Raw genomic sequence first — 27,454 nt, forward strand, 5'->3', positions numbered from 1 at the left:
GCGGGGAATATGGAGGCAATAGGGGAGGTTGGGGACAGCCTTTGCTGGGGTGACGATCTGGAGTCCGAGGCACCTAACCCTTTCCGCTCAGTGACCCCATCCACACAGTGGGAGAGCAGAAGTCCTGATGTGTGGGGCTGCTGAGGGCCTCAGCCGTGGTCCCCAGAGTCGGGTGGCTTCCCAAAGCTTCACTGGGGTGAGGATATGGATGTGTCCTTCTGCCCTGGCAGCCTGCCAGGCCGTGACCGAGAACCTCAGTGAGCATGCCTGGCCCTCCCTGGGCAGAGACCCTCACCGCCTGTCCCCTTGAGCAGGGGCTGGAAGCCGAGTGCGGGCACAGATGAAGGAGGAGCACAGGGACCGGCCCTCCCACCACAGTGCTGGCAGAGGTGTGGGAGAGGTGTGCCAACGTGGGCTCACCTGCACAAAGGGAACCAGACCCAGAAGGGCGGGCTTTCCCCACTCCTGGCTGCTCCAGGCAGCACGTGTGGCCAGGGTCTCTCGAGGCCGCCTCCGATACGGGAGATCCCTGAGCTGGCCGCCGCATCCCCTGCTCCCCGAGACCTGCAAAGACTGGCTTTGTGTGGGGCACGCTTATCTGGGCACTGTGGCCCAAGGGCAGAAGGGCCAGGGGACCAGAGAGCCCAGGTGTGGCCTCACCACCCCGAGTCATAGCCTATGGAGTGAAGGACAAGGTGGTGGGTGCCCTGAGCTCGCAGACTCTGGAGGAGAGAGGTGCCAGTGCGGGATGTGGGCACCAGTGAGGAGTGGAAGACAGAAGCCACCAGCCACAGCAGGAACAGCAAAGAGGGTGCTGCGTCTCAAGCATGAGCAGAACCCGGAGCAGCCAGGTCCCTGTGAGAGTGACAGCTGCCTTCGAAGCCCACCCTGTGCCCACCCCAGCCTCCGGCCCTAGCCTCTGGCCCCTCTCCAACAAGGACTGACCAACAGACCCCGTGGGAGAGCGGTGAGGCCCCACCAGGCAAGGGCACTGCTGGGCCTGGAACTGCCAGGAGGGTGTCTGCCCCACCGTGTGTCCCCAAGCAAACATTGAACATCTGTCCTGGGGCAGGCCCTGGCCGCAGACACACACTGTCCAGCTGACATGGACTTGGGGACAAGTGGGTTTTCCAGAGGGGCGTGGCCAGGTCAGTGGGGTGGCAGTGGAGGCAGAGGCCCTGGGAACAGGACCGGGGTCGGGATGCAGACAGAGAGGCTAGCAGATCAAGACAGTCACTGGAAGTCACCGGCCAGCTGGTCCCTGCAGAGCCACCTGCCCTCCCAGGAGCCCCTACGGTCACAGGAATGCTGCTTGTCCTGGAGGGCGGGCCGGTTACAGAGCCTCTGAGCTAGGGGAGCCAAGGCCTCCGTGGGCTTTGCTGGGAGCAGTGGCCCGGCCACAGTGGCACTGCCCAGGGCAGCAGAGCCAGCTGGGGGCCCCCACAGCCCAGGTCGGGGAGGGGAGCAACAGCTAATGAGATCCAGGAGGTCAGCTGTGAGGGGCCCCCAAACCCATAAACCCTTTACTGGTGTCCCAGGAGGGGAAACCCGGATGTGGCCGTTTATTTATTTTGGATTTCACTTTTCTCTTTTCAACATGCACTTCCAGGAGTGTAGCTGGATTTTTAAAGAAACAGGACTTCCTTTTCCAGTGGACGTGGACTCTTTGTTTTTCTCATTGCTGAAGAAGAAAGGAGTCCTTATTTTTTGAAACTCTATCCTCCTATCACTGACCGCATAACTTTCCGGGCAAGATAGGGCCACCACGTCTCCTGGGCTCTGTGGGACCAGCCCCGAGGGCGAGAGCACAGGGAAAGAAGACAGGGAAGGGAGGGCTGGCCTGGAGGGCCTCAGAGAGGCCGCCCCCGCCCGGCACAGGGGCCCACGGGGCAGGCGTAGCAGGGTAGCTGCGGGGGGCCTAGTTTGGAGAAGGGCCTGTGTTCTGATCCTGCCCCAGCTGCTGACGGGCCCATCGCCCGCCCAAGGACTTCCGGAAGGAGGCCGTCCATGTCAAGCACCCACAAGGCATGACCTGGGGCATCAGTTCCTTCCACCACAAGGATCACCCACAAGGGAAAAAAGGAGCCCCTACCAGCCTTCCCGTTGAAAATGCTTGCTTCCTCAATCTCTGATATTTAACCCCCTGCCCTGTGACTGGCATGGTGGGGAGGGTCACCAAGAAGGGCACTCTGCTTGGGCACTTTGCAGCTCCGAGGAAGACAGACAGTGGACAGAGACTTGCTGGGATGGGGTCAGTGAGTGGACAGGGCCTGGGAGCTGGCCGCGGGGGCCTGAGTGCCGGGGACCGAGGCTCCATGAGGCAGGGGGATGCCGGGAGGGGCAGGCCCAGGAGGCCACCCCAAGAGATGGAGCCAGTCCTGCCGGCTTGACACAGGCTGGCTCCTTGACCCTGTGCTCCTTCAGCCCCCTCCCTGCCTGCTCTCAGGGGACCCAGAGCCCTTTCCAGAGCCCTCGATGTGCTCCCCAGAGTGAAGGCTAGCCTGACCCCACACCCCTGCCACAAGGCCACCGCAAGTTCCGCCGTCTGGGCTCTTGCAGATGGAGCAGGAGATGCTGAGGAGGGAAGGGGACAGGGGACAGCCAGGGGCCGAGAAGGAACAAGGGCAGCAGGACGCGGACAGGGCCCTGAGGCCAGACCAGCAGCTGCAGGTCAGCTGGGCCAGTGGGGCTTCATGTGCCCTAGCCTGGGGGGTGGGCCAGGGCGGGTGCATCCAGGTGGGTGTGGGTCTCAGAAGGGTGCCCACACGCCCCCACAACCATGCCTACACAGGTGGGAAGGACGGGCTGGACCGTCCCTACACTGGACAGAAAAGGAGACATGGCCCCAGACGACAATAGGGTCTACCAGGGTCACACCTCAAGTCCCAGGCAGAAGTGGAACCAGGACCCAGGGCTCCATGGACCCCTCCCAGTCTTCTCTCCGAGGCCCCGTGGCGGTGGTAGCATGGTCAGGGACCTCATGAGCCAAGCACAGACCAGAAGAGGGAGGCGTGTGGGAAGCACAGGGTCAGACAGGCCTATGGGCAAGTCCAGGGGCTGCCCCTGTGCATGTTGGGGGCATCTCCCCTTCCCCTGCTGGGCAGACCCCTACCTCTATGCAAGGAGTTGGCAAGTGGAGCAGGGGGCAAGAGTCAGCCTGTGAAGCCAGTGGGACCCCCCGGTCCAGCCAAGCAGAAACTAGGATGCCATTAAAACAGCTCTGAGGCCCACCCTGGCAGCCTAGGGAGGGCTTGAGGCCAGAGAAGGCCCAGGGGCTGAATGTGTGTGCTCACCCCTAGGTCTGCTTGCCAGTCCTGGGCTGGGGCCCGAGCCCGGCAGAGGGCAGTGAAGCCAGCTGGGGGCTAGATGAAGGAATAGCGGCCCTAAGGGGAGGGCAGGACACCTGCCCTGGGACTCCGTGCAGCTCTCAGGCAGGCGGGCAGCAGTGAGGTGCCCAGGTCCAGAGAGCGGAGCTGAAACCGGCCTGAGCCCCATGGCTCTGGGAACCAGCAGCCCAGCACCAGCGAGACCTGGCCCCGGAGGCCAAGCCGTGTCACAGGGTCCGGCTGCAGGCTGCACAGGCCCTGGAGAGCCGGGAGCCTACCACCCGTGGCTAGCGAAGGTCCTGGAGGAGCACGTGGGGCCAGACCTCTGTGTCCAGGCAGAGGGAGGGGTGCGGAGGGACCAGAATCCTGCAGTGGCACCCGCAACCTAAGGCCGTCCGGCAGTGGGATCCCGGCACTGCAGCCCGTGGGCTACAACCACCCCCGGGACTCTCACACTTCCATCCGGTCACTCCCCCCGCTCACTGAGGGGCAGAGCGAGGATCCTAGGACAGGTCACCACCCTCTCTGTGCCCTTAAGGGGAGTGGTGGTGACAGTTCCTGACTCAGAGGTCACTGCGTTTAAGTGTCCAGCAGCGCCTGGCACATGGCAGTTGAAGCAAAGCTGGTCCCTGCACCTGTCCTTCAGAGTCACGAGGGGAGAACAGTGGCATATGTGGCCTTGGGTGTGGACCCGCTCTGCCCCCCTCCCCGCCACACACCTGTTGGGGCTGACCCTCGGGCTCTGAGCCATCAGGCACCTGGGAGCCCTCTGTCAAAACCCTCGTTTTACAGCTGAGGGAACTGAGACCCAGAAAGGTAAAGTGACTACCCAGTGTCACCCCCAAGTTAGTGTCCCTAACCCACCGAGCCCCATTTGCCAACCGTGAAGCCAAGGAGCATGTATTTCCTTATCGCCCTGAGCGCTTTCGCGGCCTGCGTGGAGCGGGGGGTCTGTCCACGGCAGGTGTGCAGGTCCCTCAGTCCCTAGGACCCGCACGCGTGGTTGGCGTCCCCATCTGGCAGCTGGCGAGACTGCCCTCCTGCCTGATGTTTCTCTCCCACACACGCCCCCTCCCCTCAGCAGCCACAGAGCTCTGCACACCCCGTGCCGGGGGGTCCTGGCCGCGGGGCCTGCCCACCCCACCCGAGCTCCTGCCCTGTCCCCAGGTGGTCAGTCTGAAGAAGCAGCTGGACCAGGAGGTGCCTCGGCGGCAACGAACCCGCCTCGGCCAGGCTTCCCAGGCCAAACAGTGAGCCCTGCTGCAGAATGCCCCCGGGCGGCCTGCCCACCACAGCCGTGACCAGCCAGGGGCAGCGGAGCCCCCGCCAGGAACACAGAGGCCTCGTGCCGTCCTGAGAGCGTGGTGTGGGCAGCCACGGCCCGGAGCCCACCACTCCTTCCCCAGGGGCCCTGTGTCAGAGGCACCCTGCGACCACTGAGCACAGAGCTCCTCCCGGCCCTTGGGACCCCGGCTCCAGGACGCCCCTCGGCCACGCCCCCCGCTGCACGGAGCCCCCACAGCCCGCACCCGGCCTGGCACTGCTTCTGCTCAGGATGCGCTGATCTGGGCAGACCCTGGTAGCCAGGCCCCGTCCGGCCAGCCTCCGTGGCCACAGGCTGCATTCCATGCCCTCAGCTCTATAAACACGGGGAAACACGTGGAACATGTTTCCACCAACTGGAGCCAAAAACATAATGTCCTGCGAGGCCCAGCCACCACTTCCCTCCGTCCAGAGGCCGCGGGACCTTCTGTATCCAGGAACTGCAGGCCCGTCCCAGTGGCAGGTGGCTGGAAATGACTCAGAAGCAAGTCCCTGTGACTCCCTGGCCACAAGAAGTGCCGGCCTGTGAAAGTTAGAGCGCTCCTGAGCCTCCCACTTCTCCAGCTTATAAACTCTGGGAAATTCCTGCGGGAACCCAGCCCGTTTGCTGCGGAGACCGAGGCCGCCATCTCGGGCCTCGGAGGGGTTCACCTGTCGGCATTTTTACTCACGCCCCCATTAACACTGGTCAGAGTGACTTGCTCTCCTGTCTGAACGGCCTCTCCTGTTTTGTAAGTGGCGCATTCACAGTGTGGGGGTCAGCGGACCGTGCGGGGCGCTCCTGCAGGCACGGGAGCTGGCTGCCCTCCAGGCCGTGGGAAGGGCCACGGGCCCGTGGAGCCCACCTCAGCGCGGGCACCGCACCCAACAGACTGTCCCATCCGACTTGGCCTTCCGCGTGAACACAGCAACGGCGTGAGCGCGTGTGGTGAAGTGTGCAAAAGCAGGGGCTAGAGAGAGATCGGCCACGGGCTTCCCGCTCTGCCCGGTTATCGGTGGCTGGGTTGAGAAGGATTCTGAAGTTCAGCTCAGGCTCAGAGGGGAAGAGCAGGGTGATCGTTAACAACGGTCGCTGTGGGCAGAGGGGCTGTTGGCGCTGGCATCTGCACCTGACACCGGCCAGTGAGGGCGGATCGCAACCAGGGGAGGGGAGCAGGTGGGCGCACCCCTCCTGCTGGAGAGCGTCCTGGCGGGCGGGGGGGTGGTGTGGGGGAAAGGACAAGAAGCTGGAGATGCGAGTGTGTGGGCGCTTTCCTCTCTGCCTGCCCGTGGCACCCTGGACTGTCACACATGCCACCCCCGGGGACTGAAGCTCCCAGCCCAGAAGAGCTACCTGATAAATGCTCATGGGTGAGAGGGGGTGCCCTGCAGATGCCAAACAGGTCAGGGTGGGTCCTCGGTGTTCAAATGAAAGCCCCCCGGAACCCGCCGGCATACTCTGTGGCGATGTCTGTGTTTTCCCCACATGCACATGGGGGACATTCAACGCGCCTGTGAGACCTCCGAGACGTGTGTATTTTAACAAATAGTTTGGGCCATTGAAATGCTATTTCTGTTTATTCAACATAAAGCCATATACTTAGGAAAAAAGAAGATTTTCCTAATGGAAGTAAATTGGTGTTTTCTTAAGCATCTCCAGCAGGGCGCTGACAATTCCCATGGACCCTGAGGAACCTGGCTCTGTCCCCCCAGCGGCTCCCTGGGGCGCCCACTGACAGGTGAGGAGAAGATGGGGCCTCTACAAGGCCTTGCTTCTGGACCAAGGCCACGGGGCAAGAGGTCAGGTGAGGCCCAGAGGCCCCAAGCCCATGCGACCAGTGAGGTAGCAGGCACAGTGTCCCGTTTCCCGGAGGACAGAGACGGGCTGGGGGCACCGAGCAAGGTGAGGCCCAGTACCTGGGCTGCCGGAGCCCTGCTGGGCATCCCCCTGTCCTCACACACACCACCCACCCCACCCTCCTGGAGGTGAGGTCCAGGGAGAAGGGCCTGGGGGGGCAGGCTGAGCGTGCAGGAGGGGGGCCTGGACGGCTACCCATGCCCTCCCTGGAATCCGAGGGGACAGGCCACCCTGCGTGGAGGCCTCCAGCCTGGAAGAAGCCCAGCGGCCCCAGAATCCGTCCCCTCCCGCTGTGCAATCCTGGACAGGCTCTCTGGCCTCAGTTTCCTGTAAAATGGGGCAACTCCACCCCAGAGGGGCATGGTGAGTCCTCTATGAGATACGGCCCAGATTGGCAGCCATCATGAGCTCTCGGCGACTGGGGGCGGCACCATCACCCTGTGGCCCCTGTGGGTGGGGACCGCCAGCCATCTAGAGCAACAGCCTTCCCAGGAGTCAGAGAACAGGCCCTGCGCGCACAGCAGGGTGGGGGCGAGTGAAGGAGGGGCGCAGGAGAGCCATAGAGAAAATGCCACTCTGGGAGCCCAAGGGAGGCCATGATTCCCACAGCGCAGGCCACGCCGGAGAGGGTGAAGGACACCCTGAGGGGACAGGCCCCAGCCCCCGCAGCTCCCTGGCTTTTGAAGGGACAGAGGTCTCCACTGGGACACAGCTGGAGCAGGAAATGGGCCCCAGGACCAAGGAGGCCAGCTGGAACCAGGGTCATTGATATTCGGGCTTCTAAAACATTAATATTTTTCAAATAACTGCAAATAAGAGTTTTAACAAAAAATGTATAAAAAGAAAACCACCAACAACCATAACCCATCAGTGCAGACCCTAAAACCGGAGCACTTCCTCTGGCTCCGTGCAAGCCCGGGCCGGGTGCCTTCTGTGCCGTGCACACTGCGTCATCACATACTCTTGCTGAGGACTCGTAGTCGGCACTTTACCATTAGGTTTTTCCCACGTCATTAAAAATGCCACAGAAGCCTGATTTCATCAGCCGCCAAACCTCCCAGTGAAGGGACAGGCCATGGGCCGCCTGAGTGCCCCTCTGTGGCGGCTGTCCCTGGCGGCTGTGGAACAGTCGGGAAGAGGAGTCTTGGCCCTGTGCGCCAGGGGAAGACCGATGAGGCTGCCTGTTGGCAGAACAAGGTGTCTCTCATCACCCGAAGGGAAGAGAGAGCCCAAACCTGAGCCCCCCTCTCATCATTTTTGGCCTCTCCCTGCCGATTCTCCAGCTCAAAGTGTTTCTAATTCCTCTCTGTTTTTTAAAAAATAGAGCAGCAGTGAATATCCCAGGAAGTAAATGTTAAACCCCATTCTGGTCATTTCCCTAAGATCAAGAGCAGAAGTCCCGTCATGGGTGTCCAGGTGTGTGGGGGCGCTCAGAGTCTGTGGCCCTTTGCCGCACATAGGGGGAGAAGCCAAGTGGGCCCAGGACTCAAGGACTGTCCCTTCGTGTGAGGAGTGCTGCGCCCCTCTCGGCCTCAGTGGACCAGCTGTGCCAAGACCCCATCCAGCCTCACAGTGTAATAACCAGGTCGGTTGGGCTTCCACGGGAGCTGGACTCGACCTGCCCCTCCGGGCCCTATCACTTCCTAGCCTTGCTCCCGGAGCAGGCGGGGGGTTTACCTGAGGCAGGGTTTCTGGTTTCATATCCGTGGAAGAACCAGCCGCTGCCCCTGGAGAGAGAGATGTGGGAAGTACAGCCAGTCAGGCTCTGCCACTATGGCCCCACTCGGAGCCATGTCAGGGTGCCCTACCCCAGCCCTGTAGGGACCCGCCAAGCAGGCCAGGTGCATTGAGGGGAAGGACACTCCCCACCTTGCCCTGAATGGAGCCCCACGTCCTGGGATATCCTGAGGTCGACTCCAGGCTCCAGGGCTCCCCCATCTAAATTACACACACACTCGGGCCCTAAACTAAAATGTCACAGGCCTGTTGGGGAGGCTCAGATTTCCTGGCCGCGGAATATGAGCCTGCTTGATAAAACGATTTTGGTTTTGATAAATGTGGACTTTCTGTGGCAGAGACAAAGGCGCCCTTGAGTCCAGAGGGGAACCCTAAAACGGCACATTGCTGAAAAGTATTTCCTGATAATATTTTTAGCACCTGAAAAAAAAAAATCAAAACATTTTTCCATCTTTTTTTGCCTGTGGAGTTGTCGGTGGGGGGTTGTTTTGTTTGGGGTTTTTTTTTGAAAGGTAATGCCCAGCAGTGGTGGGGCCTCATGTTAACCCCCAGTCTCCCAGACCAGGTACAAACTGGCCCAGCGTGAAGGCTGCAAAGAAGCAGCGAGGCATGGGCCCCAGGTAAGCTTGGCCTCACTGGGGGCCAGGACCCAAGGGTCGGCCTGTGGCTGGCTCCCCCCTCGTCCCACAAGCACCTGCTGGGGTGGGGCCCAGGCCTGAGCATTTCACGAAGCCACCCAGGGGATGCCCTTGAGTGGCCTGGTTGGCACACCCTGTCTAGGCCAATCACTGCCACCATGTCTGGAGAACGGTCCTTTTCTGGCTACATCTAGTGGACACTACCGTGTTCCCACGGGTATGCTGGGCCCTGGGGCAGCCCTGCTCCCTACGAGCCCCAGGCGGACCCAAACCTAGCCCCGAGACAGCCTTGACTAGGTTCCCCTGACGCATGCGCTCAGGAGAAGGTGCTGAAGAGGTCCGCGTGGGCATGTGTGCACAGTTGTGTCTGTGAGCAAGTGTGTGTGAGCACATGTGACCGAGCATGCGTGTGTGGATGTGTGAACACTGTGTCCATGTGCGAGAGTGTGCATGCACGTGTGCATGAAAGCAAACGCAAGCAAGTGTGAACGTGCCCTTCCTCCCCAGGTTCCTGCCGGGAGCTGTGTGACCTGGAGATTCTGTTCCCAGCACAGCCCGGCCATCAGACGTCATCTCTGACTTTTGTCCTCCAAAGATGGGAGGCCTTGACCTTTCTCATCCTTCACTGAAACACACAGTCATCCTGCTGTCCTGGGGGTCCCCAGGGCAGGAGCCTGGCCCCAGAGCTGCCCCTCTCACAGCCGAGGTCAGCAGAACTAGAGAGAAGTTTTGGGGGAACTTGCTCTCGGGGTGGTGCCAGTGTGAGGTAGGCCCCAGCTGTGGCTGCCTCCTGAAATTCTGAGTCTGCCCTGATTCTAGCCTACACCTGTAACCGCAGAGTCAAACTGTCGCCCTCCGAAGCCCTGCCCGCTGTTTCTTCAAAATCACACTAAAGTTCCTAGCTAACTGCAAAACAACGCTCGCTCACTGAAGACGTTTTAGGACATACAGAAACACGCGGAGTCAGACACGAAAGCTCCCGGAAACTCAGCGCTAGTGATGGCTCTGCCTGCTCATCTTCGGTGGGTGCGCCGTTGTCTTCAGGGGCTCCGCGCTTGGCTCGCAGGGGGGACAAATGCTCAGAACAAGGTGTGAGGTCAGTTGTCCCAGAGGCGGGAGAAGAGCTGGAATGGCCACGAGCTGGGGACACAGAATCCAGATTGTGGGCTCTGGAAGTTCTATGCCATTATCCACCAGGCCCAGGAGCAGCTTGCCCCCTGGCCACGTGGACCTGTCTTCCCCCACTGACAGCCACCAACCCAGGAGTCTGCTGGAGATTCTCTTGCTGTGAGGTGCCCTTTGGACCCTGAACCCGTCAGGAAACCTCCCCGAGATTTCTCCTGATGTGGCTGTGCACAGTGCAAACACCTTATCTAGTGCCCTGAAGTCCCCCAGGCCAGGGACCCTCGCAACTAGATGGGACCCTCACCCCCAGGGCCCGGAGCAAGTAAGAGTCCACAGGCTCAGAACTCAGGGAGCTGCATGGCGCTGGCCTCCGGGGGACTGGCCCCCTTCCACAAGGGTATCCAGGCACTGTTAAGCGGGAGTGGCCCCTACTGACGACACTGCAGGGGGTGACCGGGTCCCCTGGCAGGGCAGCCACCCAGACCCAAGATCTCAGGCAGGCCTTAGGATCTGTCTCAGAACTGCCCTGTGAGCAAGTCGCCTCCTCTGGGCCTGCCCTAGTCTGGAGACTAGGGACCCACAGAGGAGGACGGTCCCGGCCGCAGGACGCTCGTCCGCGAAGCGCTCACCTCACCAAAGCAAGGGACCAGAGAGCCGCACCTCCCCGCCAGCGCTGGCCCAGGCGGGCGCGTCTCCAGCGCCGCCGCCCTCCCGCGGGGCCTGGCGCTTTAAGAGCGGTTTTATTTGCATGACCCCGCCCAGGCCCCGCCCTGGCCCGGTGACCGCCCGGCTGGATATTTAAATCGCGGCCCCTGGGGCGGGGCCAGCCCTGAGCGCGGTCCCGCCCGGCGCCTTCCTTCGCGGTGCGGCGACCCGAGCGCCGCCCGGCCGAGCGCGCGGAACCCCACCGACGGCGCGCCGCGCTCCTCGCACCCCGCCCGGCCCCTCCTGCTGCAGCCCCGCACGGGCAGCCAAGCCCTCGGTCCCCCTGCGTCCTCGCTCTGTCCCCGCTGCGTCCCCGCTCTGTCCCCGCTGCGCCCCCGCTGCGCCCCCGCTGCGCCCCCGCTCCGGCCCCGCTCGGGCCCCGCCGTGCTCTGCTGCGTCCCCGCCGCCGATCCCCGGCGATGCAGCGCGGCGCCGCCTGGGCGCTGCTCTTGGCCGCGACCCTGGGGCTCGGGGTGCGCGGGGTGCGCGGCGCGGTGGCCCTCGCCGACTTCTACCCGTTCGGCGCGGAGCGTGGCGACGCTGTCACCCCCAAGCAGGACGACGGCGGCTCCGGGCTGCGGCCGCTCTCCGTGCCCTTCCCGTTCTTCGGCGCCGAGCACTCTGGACTCTACGTGAGTAACCTCGAGCCGCGGGGGCGCCGGGGAGGGCGCTGCGCCCCGCCGCTGCCCGCCGCCCCGACTCCCGCCGCCGCCGCCGCCGCCAGCAACTTGGCACCGCGGCGGCCAGAGGTGGAATGAGGACAGCGCTTCCTCCCTCCGGCGGCCAAGGCCGGACAGCGGCCCGCGGGAGAGGCGGGCGGGGGTGGGGTTCGAGCTGCAGCCGGGCCACCTGGGCGAGGGGAGAGCGGCGCGCCCCGGCCCGGCCTCATCCGCCTGGAGCTTGGGCAGCGTGCGCGGACCGCGTCTGCCCAGAGACCGGTCCCCAGCGCGGTGGCTGGAGTCCTGGTCAGAAACAGCAGTGTGGCAGCAGCCACGTGCTTCCCGGGTCCTCAGTTTCCCGAGTCGGGCACCTGACCCTTTCAATTCCTCCCTGGGCCTGCTAAGGGCTCATCCTCTCTCCTGGACACTGAGGCCCCGCCCCCAGTTGACACCTGAGGCCCCCTGCCAGGGGGCTGGGACCCCCTGCCCAGGCAGTCAGGGCAGGTCCTGCTTCTCTGCAGACCACCTCCTGGGTGTGGTGGCTGGGGGTAGTGCCCCCTCTGGCCATTGTCTCCCTTTCTCCCTTCCTCGGAGCTGGTCACTCAGGCCCATGTCCCAGACAGGACTCCCAGGGGGAGCTCTGGGGCCCGGGACTCAGGACAGCAGAAACTGCTCGGGCTGAAGAACAAGGCCTGAGGGCTGGTTCTGCGTCTGCTGCTCCCAGTGGGGGACACGGGGCCACAAAGGGCATGAAACGTTACGTCTCAGCACTGCACTGCACCTTTACTGTGGGAGGGCCCCTGGCACTGGCACCCACCATCCCCTGAACCGAGGCTAGAAAAGTGTTGGGCCAGCCTGATGGTACCTCCCCTTACCTGTAACACCGTCACCCCAACCATGACCTCGGCCACTTTCAACACCATCTACCACCACTGTCGTCAGCCCACATGAGCACCACCCCCTGCACGCCCCCATCCACGTGGCCACCTGCTCCGTCAGCTCTCTCCTCCCCACCACCTTCAAGGCCACCTCCACCACCACTCACACATCTTTTGCACCATGGACATCCTTACCCAGCTCTGTCCGAGTGGCCTCCGCCAACGTCATGTGCTCCCTCCACCAGTGGCCGCGGCGGCACAGCCTGGCAGCTGCCTCTCCCCACGCCTGTGCGGGACATCTTCTGCACCTCGGCAACAGCATGGGGTAGTGGCAGTGGTGGGAGGGGCAAGCGTCCTCTCTGTAGATGCCACCCTGATGAGAGATTCCCCCCACCCCCCGGCCGGGACTGACCTCCAGGAGTACGTGGTGGACAGCGTAGAGCCGTGCTCAGGGTCTGCAGGGACCAGAGGGGGTCCTTGCATTTTAGAAATGGGACAGCTCAGCTTGGCTCCATTTTCACAGAACACCGTTAAAATATTCCGTAAGCTTCTGGGCCAGGCTCAGCCTTCCCATCAAAGTTGCAGGAGAAAATATTATTAAAATGGTTGACCCTCTTCATATCCTCACCAAAAAGATCTACCCTTGCCAAAACCCCCAGGAGAAATGGCTCTAACGTGGAAAGATCTACTAGGAAAACAAATCGTTTCATCAGAAACAAACATTATAGCCACTAACAAAACATATGCCTCCATAAAAACTTTTTCCTGAAACAAAGAGAGTATCGGAAAAACACTTGCCCGTGTGGACACAGTGGGCACGCTGTGCCTTCTCTTTCTTCAGGGAGAAAGACAGTGGAATTCCTGAGGGAGCAGTGCCCAGACAGAGGCCGGACAGGACAGTGAAGGCGCTGCGGTCATGGAGGAGCAGGGCGGGGTGGGAGGCAGGTTATAATCAAAGCTAAGTGAGAGAAGGGAAGGTGTTTATTCCACAGCACGTGATCTGGCCAGTGCCTCCCGTGCCCACCGGGTGCCTGCGCCTGGCCGATCAGAGGGCAGGTGGGGAAACTGACGCTCAGAATGCATATTCCAGGGCCTTTAGACCACTCTGTCCAGCTGCCTCCTTACCCTTCCATCTCAAACGTAGTGGCACCCAAAAAGAGAAGTCCTGCTTCCTCCCTGGACACACTGTCGCCTTTTGATGCTTCCCTCCTTTCCTTTGTCGCCTCATTGTCAGAGCCTCGGAAACACATCCCAGCATCTGCATAGGCACAGCCCTGGGCCTGGCCACTGTCCCCACTCATTAGGATGTATGTAGGTGCCCCCTCGCAGGCCTTGTCTCCTGGCCCTGCCCCTCGAGCCTGTCCGTAGGAGCGCTGCCCAACATGAATGAGATCCTGACTCTCCGTTCAGCCCTTAACTGCCGCTGGCCTCGAGGCTGCCCTCCAGCCCCTCTGCTCCAGCCACACAGAGCAGGCCACGCTCAGTGGTGGTGCTTGCTGTTGTTGTGGCCGGGGGCTCTTCCCCAGACATGCAGGTCTCGACAAGGGCCCCCCACTCCCCTCCCCCAACTCTGTCCCCTGTGCTCGCCCCTGACCCCACCTTGGTTGTTTCCTTGCCTGGTGTGCTCCTCCTGCCTGTGGACCTGTGTCCTACAAGCCGCATCAGCATGAACTCATAGCACATATAAATGTGTGTGTGTGTGTGCGCGCGTGCGCACGGACGCTGCACCTGTGTGTGTGTGTGCACACGGACACTGCACCTGTGTGTGTGCACGCACACGTGGACGCTGCACCTGTGTGTGTGTGCGTGCACGCACGGACGCTGCACCTGTGTGTGTGTGTGTGTGCATGCACGGACGCTGCACCTGTGTGTGTGTGTGCACACGTGGGCGCTGCACCTGTGTGTGTGTCTCTGTGTGTGTGCACGCACGGACACTGTATCTGTGTGTGTGTGTGTGTGTGCATGTACGGACGCTGCACCTGTGTGTGTGTGTGTGTGTGCGCACGCACGGACGCTGCACCTGTGTGTGTGTGTGTGCGCACACGTGGACGCTGCACCTGTGTGTGTGTGTCTGTGTGTGTGCACGCACCGACACTGCACCTGTGTGTGCACACGTGGACACTGCACCTGTGTGTGTGTGCACGCATGGACGCTGCACCTGTGGGGGTGTGTGTGTGCTCTCGTGCGCGTGCACGGACGCATTTCCTGGCTCTGTCCACTCGGGGAAATGGAAGCTACGATACCGCATAGCACTGAGCACTCTCCTGGCACTGAGCTCCTGGTTGCCAAACGTCAGTCTCCCTGGGAGGAACTAGGGCTCTATGGAGACAACACGGCCCAGGCAGGGAAAGTGCAAGATGAGCCTGGGAATCAAGAGCATGAAGAAGTAAGACGTGCTCCAAAATGGTCAGGATGTGGCAGGAGGATACAGAGGCCATCAGAGGGGCTCTCTGGCCACACAGGGACAATCTGAGCATGAGAAGAATAGTAGCAGTAGGTTTTCATCCATCAGGTGAACAGGGAACCAGGGAGCTCGCGCTGGTAGAAGTCAACAAGTGATTACATGTGTGAATAAGGGGAAGGAGTGTGGGCAGGACCGTGTCAAACTTCCCTTTCCTGACTTGGGCTCCATGCGTGTGCTTCCAGCAGAGTGTCCTTGGTCGTGGGTAGAGGTGATCATGTCTGCCCCTTGCTCTCAAGCAGCTCGGGAAACACTGTGTGCAGACAGACAGACAAGGCGAGAGCCCGCACCCAGGGCACATCTGAGCGGCGGGTAGGTGTGGCTGGAGTAGGAAGACGCTCCTTGCTGTGCTCTTGCCGTTTTCCTGTCTGTGAAAGCAGAGTGAATGCCTGAATGTTCTCCCGCTGAGAACAGGCTTCTGTGTGTTTTCACCTGCAACTTTGATGGGAAAGCTGAGCCTGGTCCCAGAGCACCTGGACACGTGCCCGGCCCCCGGGAGGCCAGCCTGGCCAGCTGGGAATGAGTCTGGAGTCCCCGCCCCTTAGCTCTCTGCATGAAGCCAGAGCTCTGAGCTAGAAGTGATGCACTCACCAAACCCTGTCCCTCCAGATAGCTCACCGCCAGCACCGGGAGGATTCATTCCGCACGGACTTGTGCATTCATTCTCTCCAAACCTCAGCCGAGCCCTTGCACTGAGGCAAGAGCTACCGGCGGTGTTTTGGTTTTAGTATTAAAATCATTTCTGGGGGCACTGGGGGGACTCTGTCAGTTAAGCGTCAACTCTTGGTTTTGGCTCAGGTCGTGATCTCAGGGTCGTGGGATCGAGCCCCGCACCAGGCTCTGTGCTCAGCATGGAGTCTGCTTGAGATTCTCTCTCCCTTTCCCCTGCCCCTCCTCCCCTCTAAAACAAAATCATTTCTATTTTGTTCACTGTGCTGCCCCAGCTTCCAGAAGAGAGCTAGCTCACTCAATGTCTATTGTTCATGTTCTGATCAGTGGGATGATACATCCCAAATCCCACCATCCAAAAATAAGCACTTTTAACATTTTGCTGAAATTCTTCTTGATCTGTTTTCAAGCATACCTAGGGTCCTGCAAGGCAAACCTAGGGTGCCACTTCATATAATTCCTATTTCCCATATTTCTTTCACTATTTTATGCCGTGAGCATTTCCCATGCCTTAAATTTGCAGAAACATGCTTTCTAGTGGCAGTCTAATATTCCATCCTGTGGCTCGGTCATAATTACCTGAATTGGCCGCTCTGTTGACTGCTGACAGTGGGTGATCTCCGTGGCCCCCATGAGTTAGTGATGTTCTGGCACAGGGCACCCTAGCCACGCCTTTACACGGGTCTCCCGGCCCTTCCTTTCCTTACAAAAAAAGTTCTCCAAGTGGGCTGACTGGGTCTGAAGGAACGCATCTCCCTGCTGCCCCCTGCCACCCAGAAGGGCATCCTCATTGGCAGCCCCCTCTCCTGGCCCCCAGCTCCAGTGGCTGTCCAGAACCGCGTGTGCCCCCAGAGCAGGACCCCAGTGTGCGGGGCTGCCAGGTCACCTGGGGGCAAGGTAGGAATGTAGATCCCGGGGCCCTCCCAGAGGACCTGATTCCAAAGGCAGGCAGGGGCCCTGGAATCAGCATTTTAACCGGGTGCTCATGGTGCCAGTCTCGGGCTCCATTTGAGAGGTGCTGTTCCTCCTGGGGGCACCCACTGACCTGCCCTCCTGCCCATGGGTGGCCTCGGACATTCCTAACCTTGCAGGCTCGAGAGTTGCCTGGACAAGCTGCCCCAACAGGGCCCCAGGCACAGGTTCTCCCAGCCTCCAGGCCAGACAAGGCACCCATATGGTCTAATGGACGATGGGGGTGGGGGCAGAGGGCAGGGGGCAGGCTCGAGGACAGAACAGGAAGCGGGAGGAGCTGGAAGAACCTGGGCCCCAGGGACGCTGCTCCTGTGCGCCGGTGAGCAGGCAGTGGGGCAAGGCGCCCAGCAGCTCTCTCCCCAGCCCTCGTCTCCGAGGAAGGCCGGCCTTACAGCCACAACATCCATAAACTGGTTCTTTACAAAGTGGGGCGAGTCAGTCATTAAACCCCTACTGTGTGCGTAGCCACTGCCCCGCTCCCCTAGCACTCAACAGAGACAAGTCTGAGCTGGCAGGCGGGGTGCAGGCAGGAGGAGTGGGAAAAGGACAGGGTCCACGCTTGGGTCCCTGACCCCAAACCCTCCGCACAGCGGGGCAGCCCAGGACCACACTGTCCTCTGAGCTGGTCTGGGGGTAGACCAAAGCCAGCACAGGTCAGAGGGGGCATGGGCACAACCAGCTTTGGAGGCTTGCTGGGGATGGGGTCTGGGATAAAGCTGGGGCCCAAAGGAGCGAGTACTGTCCCCAGCAGTGAGACTGGCAGAGGGAGAGTCTGGGTGTGTGTGGAGAGTGGGTACATGCCAGGCTTGCATTTGGCGTGCTTCTCCAGCTGTGGTGGTTACGGGACGGCAGCGGACCTCACGGTGGAGGCAGGGGTGCAGGGTGGCTGAAAGAGGGCATCTCTGTCTGAGGGGTGGACCAAGCTGAGGGGCAACAAGGTCTCAGGGAGGCAGCGGCTCAGGCCAGTGACAGGCGCAGAGGGAGGGCACGGTGCCCAGGTGCTGCGGGACTGTATTCCACAGGGAGGCATGTCCAGGGGCCACTGGGGAGCTGGGCTCTGGGCCTGAAGGGGCACCTGGCCATGGTGTACCTGAGGAGAGGCAAGGAGGAGGCTTTGCCAGGGAGGGGGAGGCAGGACCTGCCGTCTACAAGGAGGCAGAGGGAAGACAGCAGCAGGGACAGGACGTGGAAGCACAGGTGCTGGGACGCCGGAGAGGCTGCCCCTATGGGTGGGGCCGCCGACAGCGTGCCCAGGGGAGACCAGAGGGTGGCCGCAGGGAGCCTCTGGAGGAGGACAGGGGAGGGGAGGACACCGCAGGAAGTACAGCCTGGGGCTCCCAGCCCAGGAGGGCTTGGCCTGGGAGGGAGGAGCTGCTCCGAAAGACACACTGAGCTCCGCTTTCCCACCGTCCAGGGGAATCCCTCCAGCCCCCTAGCCCGCTGGGGGCCAAGCCCCCCCCCCCCCAGTTCTGGTGCCTTCCCCAGGAAGTGGGCCCTGAGGTAGCCCCCCCGCCTCCATCTCCTGGGGTCCTCCTCCTGCAGCCCAAGTGCTGTTTCCTAAGGCCGGCTCCAGCTCTCTCCCAGTGCTGAGCCAAGGGCCAGCCTCCCCTCCCCTGGGCTGGGCGCGAGGCAAGCTCTGGCTCTCCGGGGCTGGGCCCGACCTGGCCTGTGAGCCCCAGGGGCCCTGCCCACTCGCTGCCCTGCAGGCCGGACTCCAGCCCCCAACTGTGCCGTGGGAGGAATCCTAATTACCCAGAAAGCTGCCAGGAAATAAAAAACATGCCTACATTTTTCAAAACAAGCTTATAAAAGGCCTCAGGGGCTTTATTGTTTTATTCTTGGCAGAGAAGTCAAAGCGGGAACCAAGACCCCGCCCTTTTGGGTATGATGTTTTCAGAGCTGGGGTGCTGTGGCCTCGGGGTCCCTGGCTCCCCTCCAGGCCCTCTCAGAGCAGCCCCTCCACCCCGCAAGGGTGGCACCAGCAAGCCCTCGAGCTCCTGGCTCAGGGACCAGCCAGACCCACGTCACATACTCTGGGCTGGAAGTTGCCTCCGAGAGACTCTCCAGGACATTTCCGCTCTTTCCTGGTTGTATCCAAGTCGGAAATGCCACCAGCGCCGTCCCTCTGTGCTTCTCCTGAACCAGAGTGGGGCCGGCCTGGGCCTGCAGGAAAGGTGTGGGCGCCCTCTGTCCAGCCCCCACACCATACCGCACACACGCACTCATACACACGCGCAGGCTCATACACTCATATACATACACACTCATGGCCATGCACACGCACGCACACACTTGTACACCCGTGCACACACTCATAGACACACTCATACACATACACACCCTTGTACACACAACACACTCATAGATAAACACTTGTACACACTTACGCTCATACACACATGCATATACACGCTCATACCCCTACACGGACACACACCCACGTTCATACACACTCACACTCATAGACACGTACAGTCATATACATATACACACGTATACATTCATACACACTTGTACACTCATGCACACACTCATACAGTCATCACATAACACCCCTGTACACACAACACACTCATAGATAAACACTTGTACACACGTACACGCTTACGCTCATACACACACTTATACATATTCTTATGCAAACACACTCATCTCACACACACACAGGCACACACGAGCACACACGCACGCAGGCACGGGCCCCTCCCCCCTCCCCCTAGACCTGCCGCCCTGCAGTTCACAGGGTCCCTGCAGCTTCCTGTTGCATGGGGTGGCTTCGGGGCCACCCCGGGGTCACTGACCAGCAACTCCCTTCCCAGGACCGTCAGCCTGCTCAGAGGGGACAGGAATACACCCTCCGTGGACTGACCGCAGGCTTCCGGCCCCCGCCCGGGAGAGAAGGGTGCAGGCAGGGTGTGGAGGGTGCAGCTGCCGGCTGCCCGCCCCTGCCCTCAGTCCTGTCCACCATGCAGGCCTCACAAGGCACCCTGTGTGCAAGTCCCACCCCGGGCTGGGACACCCGGGGGCAACCGTGTTCCAGCAGCAGGTGCTCGCACCTGGGTAGTGAGGTAGCACCTGTGTGGGTGAGGCCTGGCTTGGGGAGACCACAGGGAGGGGCTGGCAGGGCAAATCAGCAAGTCCTCCTTCCCCTCTGCTCCTGGGGTCTCCCCGCATTTCTGTGAGAGTCCCAAAGGGCTGGGTGGGTCCCCCATACAGGCCTCAGGTCCTCACAGCCAGCCGGTGCAGGGTGGCTGTTCTGGGCCCAGGGGCCCAGCAAATACCCAGGCCCACGGTCAGGTTTCTGGGAAGTCAGTGGCTAAACAGTATGCAGGTAGATCCCCACTTCTCTAAGTCCCAGAGGGGGATGCAACCTGCCTTGTTCAGCTATAGGACATTTGCCTGTCGCAGGGGGCATCTGATGGGGAGTCTGGGTCTAATCCTTCCTCCTCGGTCTCCATATCCGTATCACATGTATTATAAAGTACTACTGCACGTAGAAAAATAGTAACAAAATTGGTATTTCGCGAAGTGGCATTTTCCCTGCCCTGAAGGAGGAGAGGGACCCCTGTGGGGGGTGGAGAGGGGCTGCTGCATGGATCCCCTCACCCCCCAGCTCCCTGCTCTGTGTCTGCTGCACCCAACCCTCTGGTCCAGCTTGCCCATGCCCCCCAACCCCCACCGGATGTGCAGATGTTCTCATCTGGATAAAGAAAGCCCAGTGAGGTTCCTGTCCAGGTGGGAGCGCCTGCCAGCAGCCTGCTTGCTCAGCCCGGGGCCCCCACCGCCTTCTCGGCTGTGGTCCTGGCCCTGCCCTGCCCTGCCCTGCCCTGGCAGAGAAACAGGGCCGGCTTGTTCTGCCTCCTCCCTGGACCCCTAGGCTCCAGGCCCACACCCCCAGTGCGGGGAGGGCAGCAGCAGTCTGGGATGGGGGCAGGCCAGAGGCCTCTGCACACACCACATGCACCTGGGGGCTGGACTGGACTTCAAAGAAGGCAGAAGACGCAGTGGTGTGTCTGCAGGAGCCGTGGGTGGTGGGGGCCAGCTAAGGGATGCAGGGAGGGCTGTGCAGGCTGGTCCCACCCCAGCAGGTGACGCATGGCTGCCTGCAGGCCCAGCCCAAGCCCAGGGGCCCCCACTGCCTGCTGCCGTGGCCTCTGCCCTTCCCATCCACACGCACCTTTTCCACCTGTGACTTCTCACCCTCAACTCTTTTCCTAAACACACGCAGAAGAGAGCACCCACGAAATGTGCCGCAAAGGGGCGAATGTAGCGCCAACCTCGGTGGACCCACGGAGTTACACCAGCCCCTCCGGGCCCCTCAGGATGATACCCTGGCCCCCTTCCCCGCCCTCCCAGCACTTATCCCTAAGAGCATTCGCCAGCTCCATCTGATGGAAGCCCACGGAGTCCTTTCTCTTGCACCGGCCTTCTCTGCCTCAGGTCTGCCAGGGCCGCCCGCCTGTGTCTGGGGTAGCACCTTAGCGCACCCGCGCTGTTTAATTGTATGAAGAGACCACAACTGCTTGACTGTGGTGGACATTGGAGTTCCTGGTTTTAGACTCTTACCAGTGTTGTGTATGAAAATTCTGGAACATGTATCTGGGCGTTGGGCCGTGGGGTGCACCTGTCTCCAGCTTCATTAGACACGGGGGCCTGTGGGTATTCCCGCCACACAGTGCCCTAGCCAACACCTTTACCCAGCTCGTAGTTGCGTGCTGGTGTGTTAACATGGCTTTAACTCCTTTCTTATCAGTGAGACCGAACACATCCCGTGTGTGTTCACCGACCATTGGACTTTCTTGTTTATAAAGTCCTTCCCCTCTTGTCTTTGTTAGCTTTCTCCTGTTGATCTGTAGGAGTTCTTGACAAGCTCAGGTCACAAGCACTGTAAATTCTTCTTCCCATTCTGTGCCTTGTTTCACTGTTCTTTAATGGCATCTTTGGGTGAACAGGCGTTCTTAATTCTAATATAATAAAATGTGTCCATTTTTGTTTTTATGGTTAGAGGGGTTTGTGCCTTGTTTTAAAAATCACCACCAAAAGTCAGGAATATAGTCTCCAACAGCGTTCGTACTGAATTGTTTTGTCATTCACAGTGAGGTGTCGGACACACCTGGAGCTGGGCTCTGTGTGTGGCACGAGATCCTGACTTAGGAAAGGAGAAGCACGCTCCTCAGTGCCCCTGCTGTGTCCTGCGTGGGGGGGGGGTCCTGGCTCTCCCTGGCGGGGGCACCGTGCACAATCTCAGCGTCTGGCACAGCAAGTCCATCTGTCCTGTTCTCCAGAGGGTCTCGGTCATTCTTAGCATTGCATTTTCATATAAAATTTGGAATTGGCTTATCAAGTTACAGGCATACCCATACACATACTTGTTGGGATTTTTTTGAGACTGCATTGAATATATAGAGGCATGTGGGAGAATCGGTAACTTCACAACATTGGGTCATGCAATCCGGAGCGTGGTGTTGTCTTTAATGTTTTCAATCAAGGTTTAGAATTGATTGCAGAGACGTCTTGTGCATCTTTTGTTAAATTTATTCTGAAGGACTTGATATTTTTATACTGTTGTTAGTGGTGTCTTTAATTTCTACTTATTGCTGGTTTGAAGAATCACAGTTGATTTTTTATATACAACCAAACCAACCCTCTTATTAGTTTTACTAAATCATCTGGGGAATCTTTCAGATTTTCACAACCACGTTCATAATGTGCACAACTCACGACAGCTGTGCTTCTCCCTGTCGAATCTTTTTACTTTTTTATTCCTTTTTTTGTCTCGCTGTGTTGGCTCTGGTCTCCAGGGCATCGTATCGTGGAAACGGTATTAGCAGGATCCGTATCTCGCTCCCAATCTCAAAAAGAAACTTCCGTATTTCACCATTAAATGATGGTGTTTGTTCTTGTTTATTTTGAAGACACCCTTGATCAGATTATATTCCCTGATATTCCTAGTAATACTCTGAGAGTTTTTATCACAAGTGGACATTGACTTTTATTAAATGCCATCTCTATACCTAGTAAGATGATCACGTGATTTTTCTCCCTTAATCTGTTAAATCGATCATTTAAATTAATTAAATTAATTGGTAAAGCCAAGCTTGTATTCCTAACAAAAATCCAACTTGGTGGGGCGCCTGGGTGGCTCAGTCAGTGAAGCGTCTGCCTTCCTTCGGCTCAGGTCATGATCCCAGGGTCCTGGGATCGAGTCCCGCATCTTTGCTCTGCGGGGAGTCTGCTTCTCCCTCTCCTTCTGCTCCCCCACCCCCGCTTGTGCTCTCTCTCTCTCTCTGACAAATAAATAAATAAATCTTTAAAAATAATCCAACTTGGGGGGGCACTTGGGTGGCTCAGTCGGTTGAGCATCTGACTCTTGGTTTCAGCTCAGGTCATGATCCCATGGTCATTAGATTGAGTCCCACGACAGGGTCTGTGCTCATTGCGGCATCTGCGTAAGACTCTCTCTCCCTCTCCCTCTGCCCCTCCCCCTGTTCATGCTCTGTCTCTCTCTCATTCTGTCTCTCTGAAATAAATAAATTAATCTTTTTAAAAAATTCAACTTGGTAGTGATAAATTGTTTCTACTATTTATATATTGCTGGATTCAGTTTGCTGATTTATGGAAGATTGTGGCAACTTCTCGCCTCAGTGAGATTGGCCCGCTGTTCATCCACGTACTGGCCTGGCTGATCTGAGCCTCACGATTGTGCCAGTCTCGTGAAATGAATTCTCCTAGTTAAAAGGGCTGATGTATTTCTGGAGTTATTCCTTACGTGTGTGCTGGAGGGCACTGGTGGTGCCATCTGGAGCTAGAGTTTCCCCGGGGGGAGTCTATGCCGATTCAACGTCTTCAATAATTAAATTTAAAAAATAGGTGTTCTGTTTCTCCTCACGTTTGGTAAGTTGTGTTTTTTTAGGAAAATTTCCATTTTATGTACAGTTTCAAGGTTGTTCACATGAAACTGTGGTGGTCTGGGATTTGTGTGCCCTCCTCACTGGCTCATGCTAGCCTGTTACGGATTTGGGGGTGCTGGCCGGAGACCCCAGAGTCCTGGTTTGGAAGCATAGACGTTCACCTCATGGTGCAGCAGGCAGCAAAATCCAGTCATCTGCAGCACGGCCTCTTGCTGCTCAAGTCCCACGGGGAACAGAGGGCCCCCACTGTGGGCTTGTGTCACAGCCAAGAAACACTGAGCTGGGGGAAACCTGCCCTCTGTCCGCAAGGGACACACCTCATCCTTCAAGGCTGATCTCTGCAAACACAGCCCTGAGATACAGCCCAGGGGAAGCAGGCAGAGCTTTGCATTCTTGGCATACCCAACAAAAACACACAAGGCACTCAGGACCCACGGCACATTGCCTCTCCCTGCAGTCCACCTCCTTGGCCCTGCACGTTCTTGGCCAAACTCAAATTTTCACATGGCCATTCCATCAGTCACTCCGATTAATCGGACCACAGAAGCCAGGACCAACTCTGTGTGATTGGGCTCACGACGCATTTAACTGAGGCTACTACGCCCAGGCTCCAAGCGGCGACGGGAAGCCCCGCAGTGGGGGCCTCTGCCTGGCCCCCAAGCTGCAGGTGCAACCAGCTGTGCGTTAGCCCCAGAGAGGCCATGGGTCTTATTTCAGCCAGGACGTTGCCTAAGGCCAGGCTATTGTCCGTTGTACCCACACGAGGAGTTCACACTGCCCTGCTAGTCTCTGACGTCACCACCGATAATTACAGAGGCAGTAAACGGGCCAAGTAGGTGACACCCATTAGGGCGACCCTCTCGCCCTGCTTTCCGAAGCTTCTGGGGCTCAGCACCGAAGGGCCCAGGAGCCCCCTGGTCTCAGGCGGACGGGGATGGTGGACCCCTAATCCCCAGCCCCTGGACGGACATTCCGTGGCTCTCTCTCCCCCACACGCAAACGTATGACCCGGGGGGCACAGACCCCTGCGGTTTGAGATTTGACGCTAACTTGGCTTGGATCTCTGCCGCACAGTCTGGTTGGGGTCTGCGGGCCGTGTTCACCACACAGAGCATAACCCAAGGCCAAGCGTGCACTTGGGTCTGAAAGACCGAAATGAGGTTGTATCCTCTGTGCATTTACACATTTTTGTGTCAGGCACAGCAGAATCGCTTGTGACGGGCTGCGTCCCAGGGGCTTTTCCATTTTTCTAGCGCACAAACAAATGCAAACCCAGCACGGGGCAGCTGGCAGGCACAGGTGCTGCCCGAGGCAGGGAGGCCTTGGGGGCTTTGCCAGGTGCTGGATCTAGGAGTGAAGAGCCATCATGCTTCCTGACGCCCGAACCCCCAGGTCCGAGGTGGTCCCTGCCCGGTGTCAGGGTGGGTCGCTCCCTCCACAGTGTGCCCATCTCTAATGCTCACCTTCTCCCCACTCCCCTACTCACACAGTGGCCTCTCACCTGGAGGGTTTAGGAGCAAAAGCAACAGGGGCATTCAAGTGAACTTTATACGGACCCATTACAGCCTCCGCTTTGGCCCCCGGGGACCCCCAGAGACAACAGTGAGCAGCATACTCAACCAAGTGACCTGTGTCTCCATGACTGAGGGACGTTTTGGCCCAACAAGAAAATCCGGATGGCTGAGCGAGAGTTTCCTTCGAACCCTGAGGCCCCTCTCGGCCGGGCTGGCGTATGCTGCTGTGAGGGGAGAGGGAGGTGCGCAGTCATGCCCAGAAGCCACGTAGAATCCCCAGCTTTCAAAATAGGCCTACACAACCCCGCATCAGGCTCCTCCCTTTTGTCCTGGTTGTTACCGAAGGGCAGCCAAGAGGAGGCGAATCCTGGCTGGGGACGGCCATGCTGAGTGAGCAAACGGCCTGACCACGGTGCGCAGACCAGGGCCGTGGGCGGCAGAGGCAGACGTCTCTGGGCTGCAGTTCGGGGAGGCGGAGCCAGGGCTCAGCGATGCCCGATGCCGGTGGATGGTGAGGAGCACGAATGGTCACCGGACACTGGTGCCACTGCACGGCGGCCCGTGACACAGAGGGCGCGTCTCTGTCAGGCACAAGTGACCCAGAAAGGTCACTGCAGTGATATGCGGAGCAGGCGGTCAGGCTGCAACAAGCAGCATCAGCACCGAGAAAAGTGAGATTCCCACGCTGGGCCTGGGAGGGGGTCAGTGGTCCCTCCCAGCAAGACAGAAACCAGGCCAGCTTCCAGGAGCTTCCGCACCTGCAGCACCGAGGTCTTTCTTTCTGCCGGCAGCCGGCGGTGGCTGCGGTGCCATCTCCGTAGAAGGAGGGATTCCCAGAGGCAGCACCCGCCCGGGAGACGCCTCCATCAGTGGCCTGTCTCCATCAGTCCTGTCGGAGAACGCCCCTCTCTGCGGGCCCCTCCGAGAGTGACCCAGACTACACCTGGGGGCCGCAGGGTGCGCCCAGGCTCGCAGGCCCCAAACATGGGCGTCGTTAGTCGGGCCGGCTGTGCCCTTCCAGGGTTGATGGGATGGGAGCCGGCCGGCTTTCTCAGCAGACGGCTTTCTGGCGGAAGGGCTCTGTCCATACTGAGCTGCGAGCAGCCAGGGGCAGGGTGCGAGCGGTGCCCTCTGTACCCCTGCGGAGCTTTCTTTACAAAACCAGACCGGGGGTCCGCCCAGGACAGCCCAGGAACCTGGCCCAAGGCCTGTTTGGGTGTGGCTCTTGAGCTAAGAATGTTGTTGATATTTTTAAAGGGCTCTAAGAACAAAAACAAAAGAGCAAAGAAGAGTATGTGATAGAGACCGTGTGTGGTCCCCAGGGCCAAACACATTCACTATCTGGCCCTTCACGGAGCAGTCTGCGGACCCTCAGCTAGACCATTTGCAGCAACCCAGAGGTCAGTAAAATCCGGGCGTGTCTAGTGAAGAGTCCCTCCTCGGCCAGGGTGGCTGCCTCCAATGGCTGACCTTTCCACGGGCTTCCCCGCTGGAACTGGGGCTGTTGCTCCTGGGGACGGCATCGGGTTCCAGCTTGGCTGGACCATCAGCAAACCAGGCAGGCTTTCAGGGGACGCTCAGGGGACCCTCTGTGATGGAGGGACCCCTGACCCAGCAGTTTTACTTGGGGCACTAGAGTGAAAGATGCGGTCCCCCAAATGGGGAGCTGCCATTTTTTCACGTAAAACCAAGATGACTTAGTGTCCGTGCCATTTCCATTTGGCCACCCACACTGCTCGGCCCTTCCCTGTTTACTGTTCAAGTTCGAGTTGACCCACCCCAAATGGGGATATTGGGCCAGAGTCACGAGGCCCCCATGTGTCACCCTGGCTTCTGCAAACTCTCCGCTGGGCCCTGCATCAGGCAGGGGGTGCTGCTGCCCTGGAGAAGCCTCTAGGGCCTGGCGACTCCTGGACTCCCCCGGTTTCTGCAGAAGAGTCTGGAGGTGGGGCTGTGGTGCTCTCTTATCTCTCAAGTGCAGCAGTCCCCAAAAGGAGAAGCCCCAACACTTCCTGGCAGAATGGCCGGCAGCAATCACACGCTCAGACCCCACCCACGAGGTCCCTTATGCTTCCTGTCCCCACTGCAACCTTGTCTCCCCCACAGAGCACTTCGTGTGAGTCAGGGGACCATGCCGTCTGCCTCGGGGAGCCCAGGGAGTGGGGTGGTGTGCACAGGGGAGGCCACCCTCTTGTGCAGGCTGCAGCTCCAGGCTGACGCCAGTGCTCCAGCCTTGCAGCCCCCTCCCTCTCTCCCTCCTTCCACTTGACTAAGATATAATTCACATGCCATACAATTCACTCTCTTATAACTCAATGGCTTTTCCTATATTTAGAATTGTACATTCATCACCACCATTTAGAACATTCTCCTTACCCTCCAAAAGAAAACCTGTGCCCCTCAGTGTCACTCTCCAGCCCCCCAATTCTGCTCTGACCTAGGCAATCACTAATCTACTTTCTGTTTCTATTAATTTGCCTATTCTGTACGTTTCATATAAATGGAATCATACAGTTTATGGTGTCTGGCTTCTCTCCCTTAAGGAACGTTTCCAAAGTTCACGCATGTTGTGGTGTGGATCGGTATTCCAGTCCTTTTTATGGCAGAATGATATTCCGTTTATCTTATCCACGTGTTAGCTGATGGGTACAAGCACTGGCTCCACCCGCCGGCTCTTGTGAATAACGCTGTTACGAACA

General features: G+C 59.3%; 2 protein-coding genes and 1 long non-coding RNA gene across 11 annotated transcripts in view; 2 read left to right on the forward strand and 1 right to left on the reverse strand.

Moving 5' to 3' along the window:
* CROCC2 (ciliary rootlet coiled-coil, rootletin family member 2) overlaps positions 1-4,620 on the forward strand; it is a 63,210-nt gene extending 58,590 nt beyond the window's left edge. The window contains 4 exon segments of the mRNA XM_044381615.3: positions 2,560-2,670; positions 3,459-3,597; positions 3,600-3,637; positions 4,494-4,620. Coding sequence (XP_044237550.3) covers positions 2,560-2,670; positions 3,459-3,597; positions 3,600-3,637; positions 4,494-4,580 — 375 coding nt within the window. The 3' untranslated portion in view covers positions 4,581-4,620.
* A 1,567-nt stretch (positions 4,621-6,187) lies between these two features.
* Positions 6,188-10,892, reverse strand: LOC130542509 (uncharacterized). Its single transcript, XR_008957123.1, has 4 exons — positions 10,616-10,892; positions 9,811-10,001; positions 8,164-8,213; positions 6,188-7,667 (listed from the first exon to the last, which is right to left on the reverse strand). It is a non-coding gene; the product is annotated as an uncharacterized LOC130542509 (long non-coding RNA).
* SNED1 (sushi, nidogen and EGF like domains 1) overlaps positions 10,826-27,454 on the forward strand; it is an 86,468-nt gene continuing 69,839 nt past the window's right edge. For 8 of the 9 annotated variants that reach the window (XM_057306236.1, XM_026490970.4, XM_048213907.2 and 5 more), the window contains exon 1: positions 10,826-11,323. In XM_057306236.1, the coding sequence (XP_057162219.1) occupies positions 11,111-11,323 (213 nt within the window). In that variant the 5' untranslated portion in view covers positions 10,826-11,110. Of the gene's footprint in view, positions 11,324-26,072; positions 26,156-27,454 lie in introns of those variants that run through there. The other variant, XM_057306265.1, reaches the window with a different exon arrangement.

Source organism: Ursus arctos, unplaced genomic scaffold (genome assembly GCF_023065955.2).
Source record: "Ursus arctos isolate Adak ecotype North America unplaced genomic scaffold, UrsArc2.0 scaffold_1, whole genome shotgun sequence".
NCBI classification, from domain to species: Eukaryota; Metazoa; Chordata; class Mammalia; order Carnivora; family Ursidae; genus Ursus; species Ursus arctos.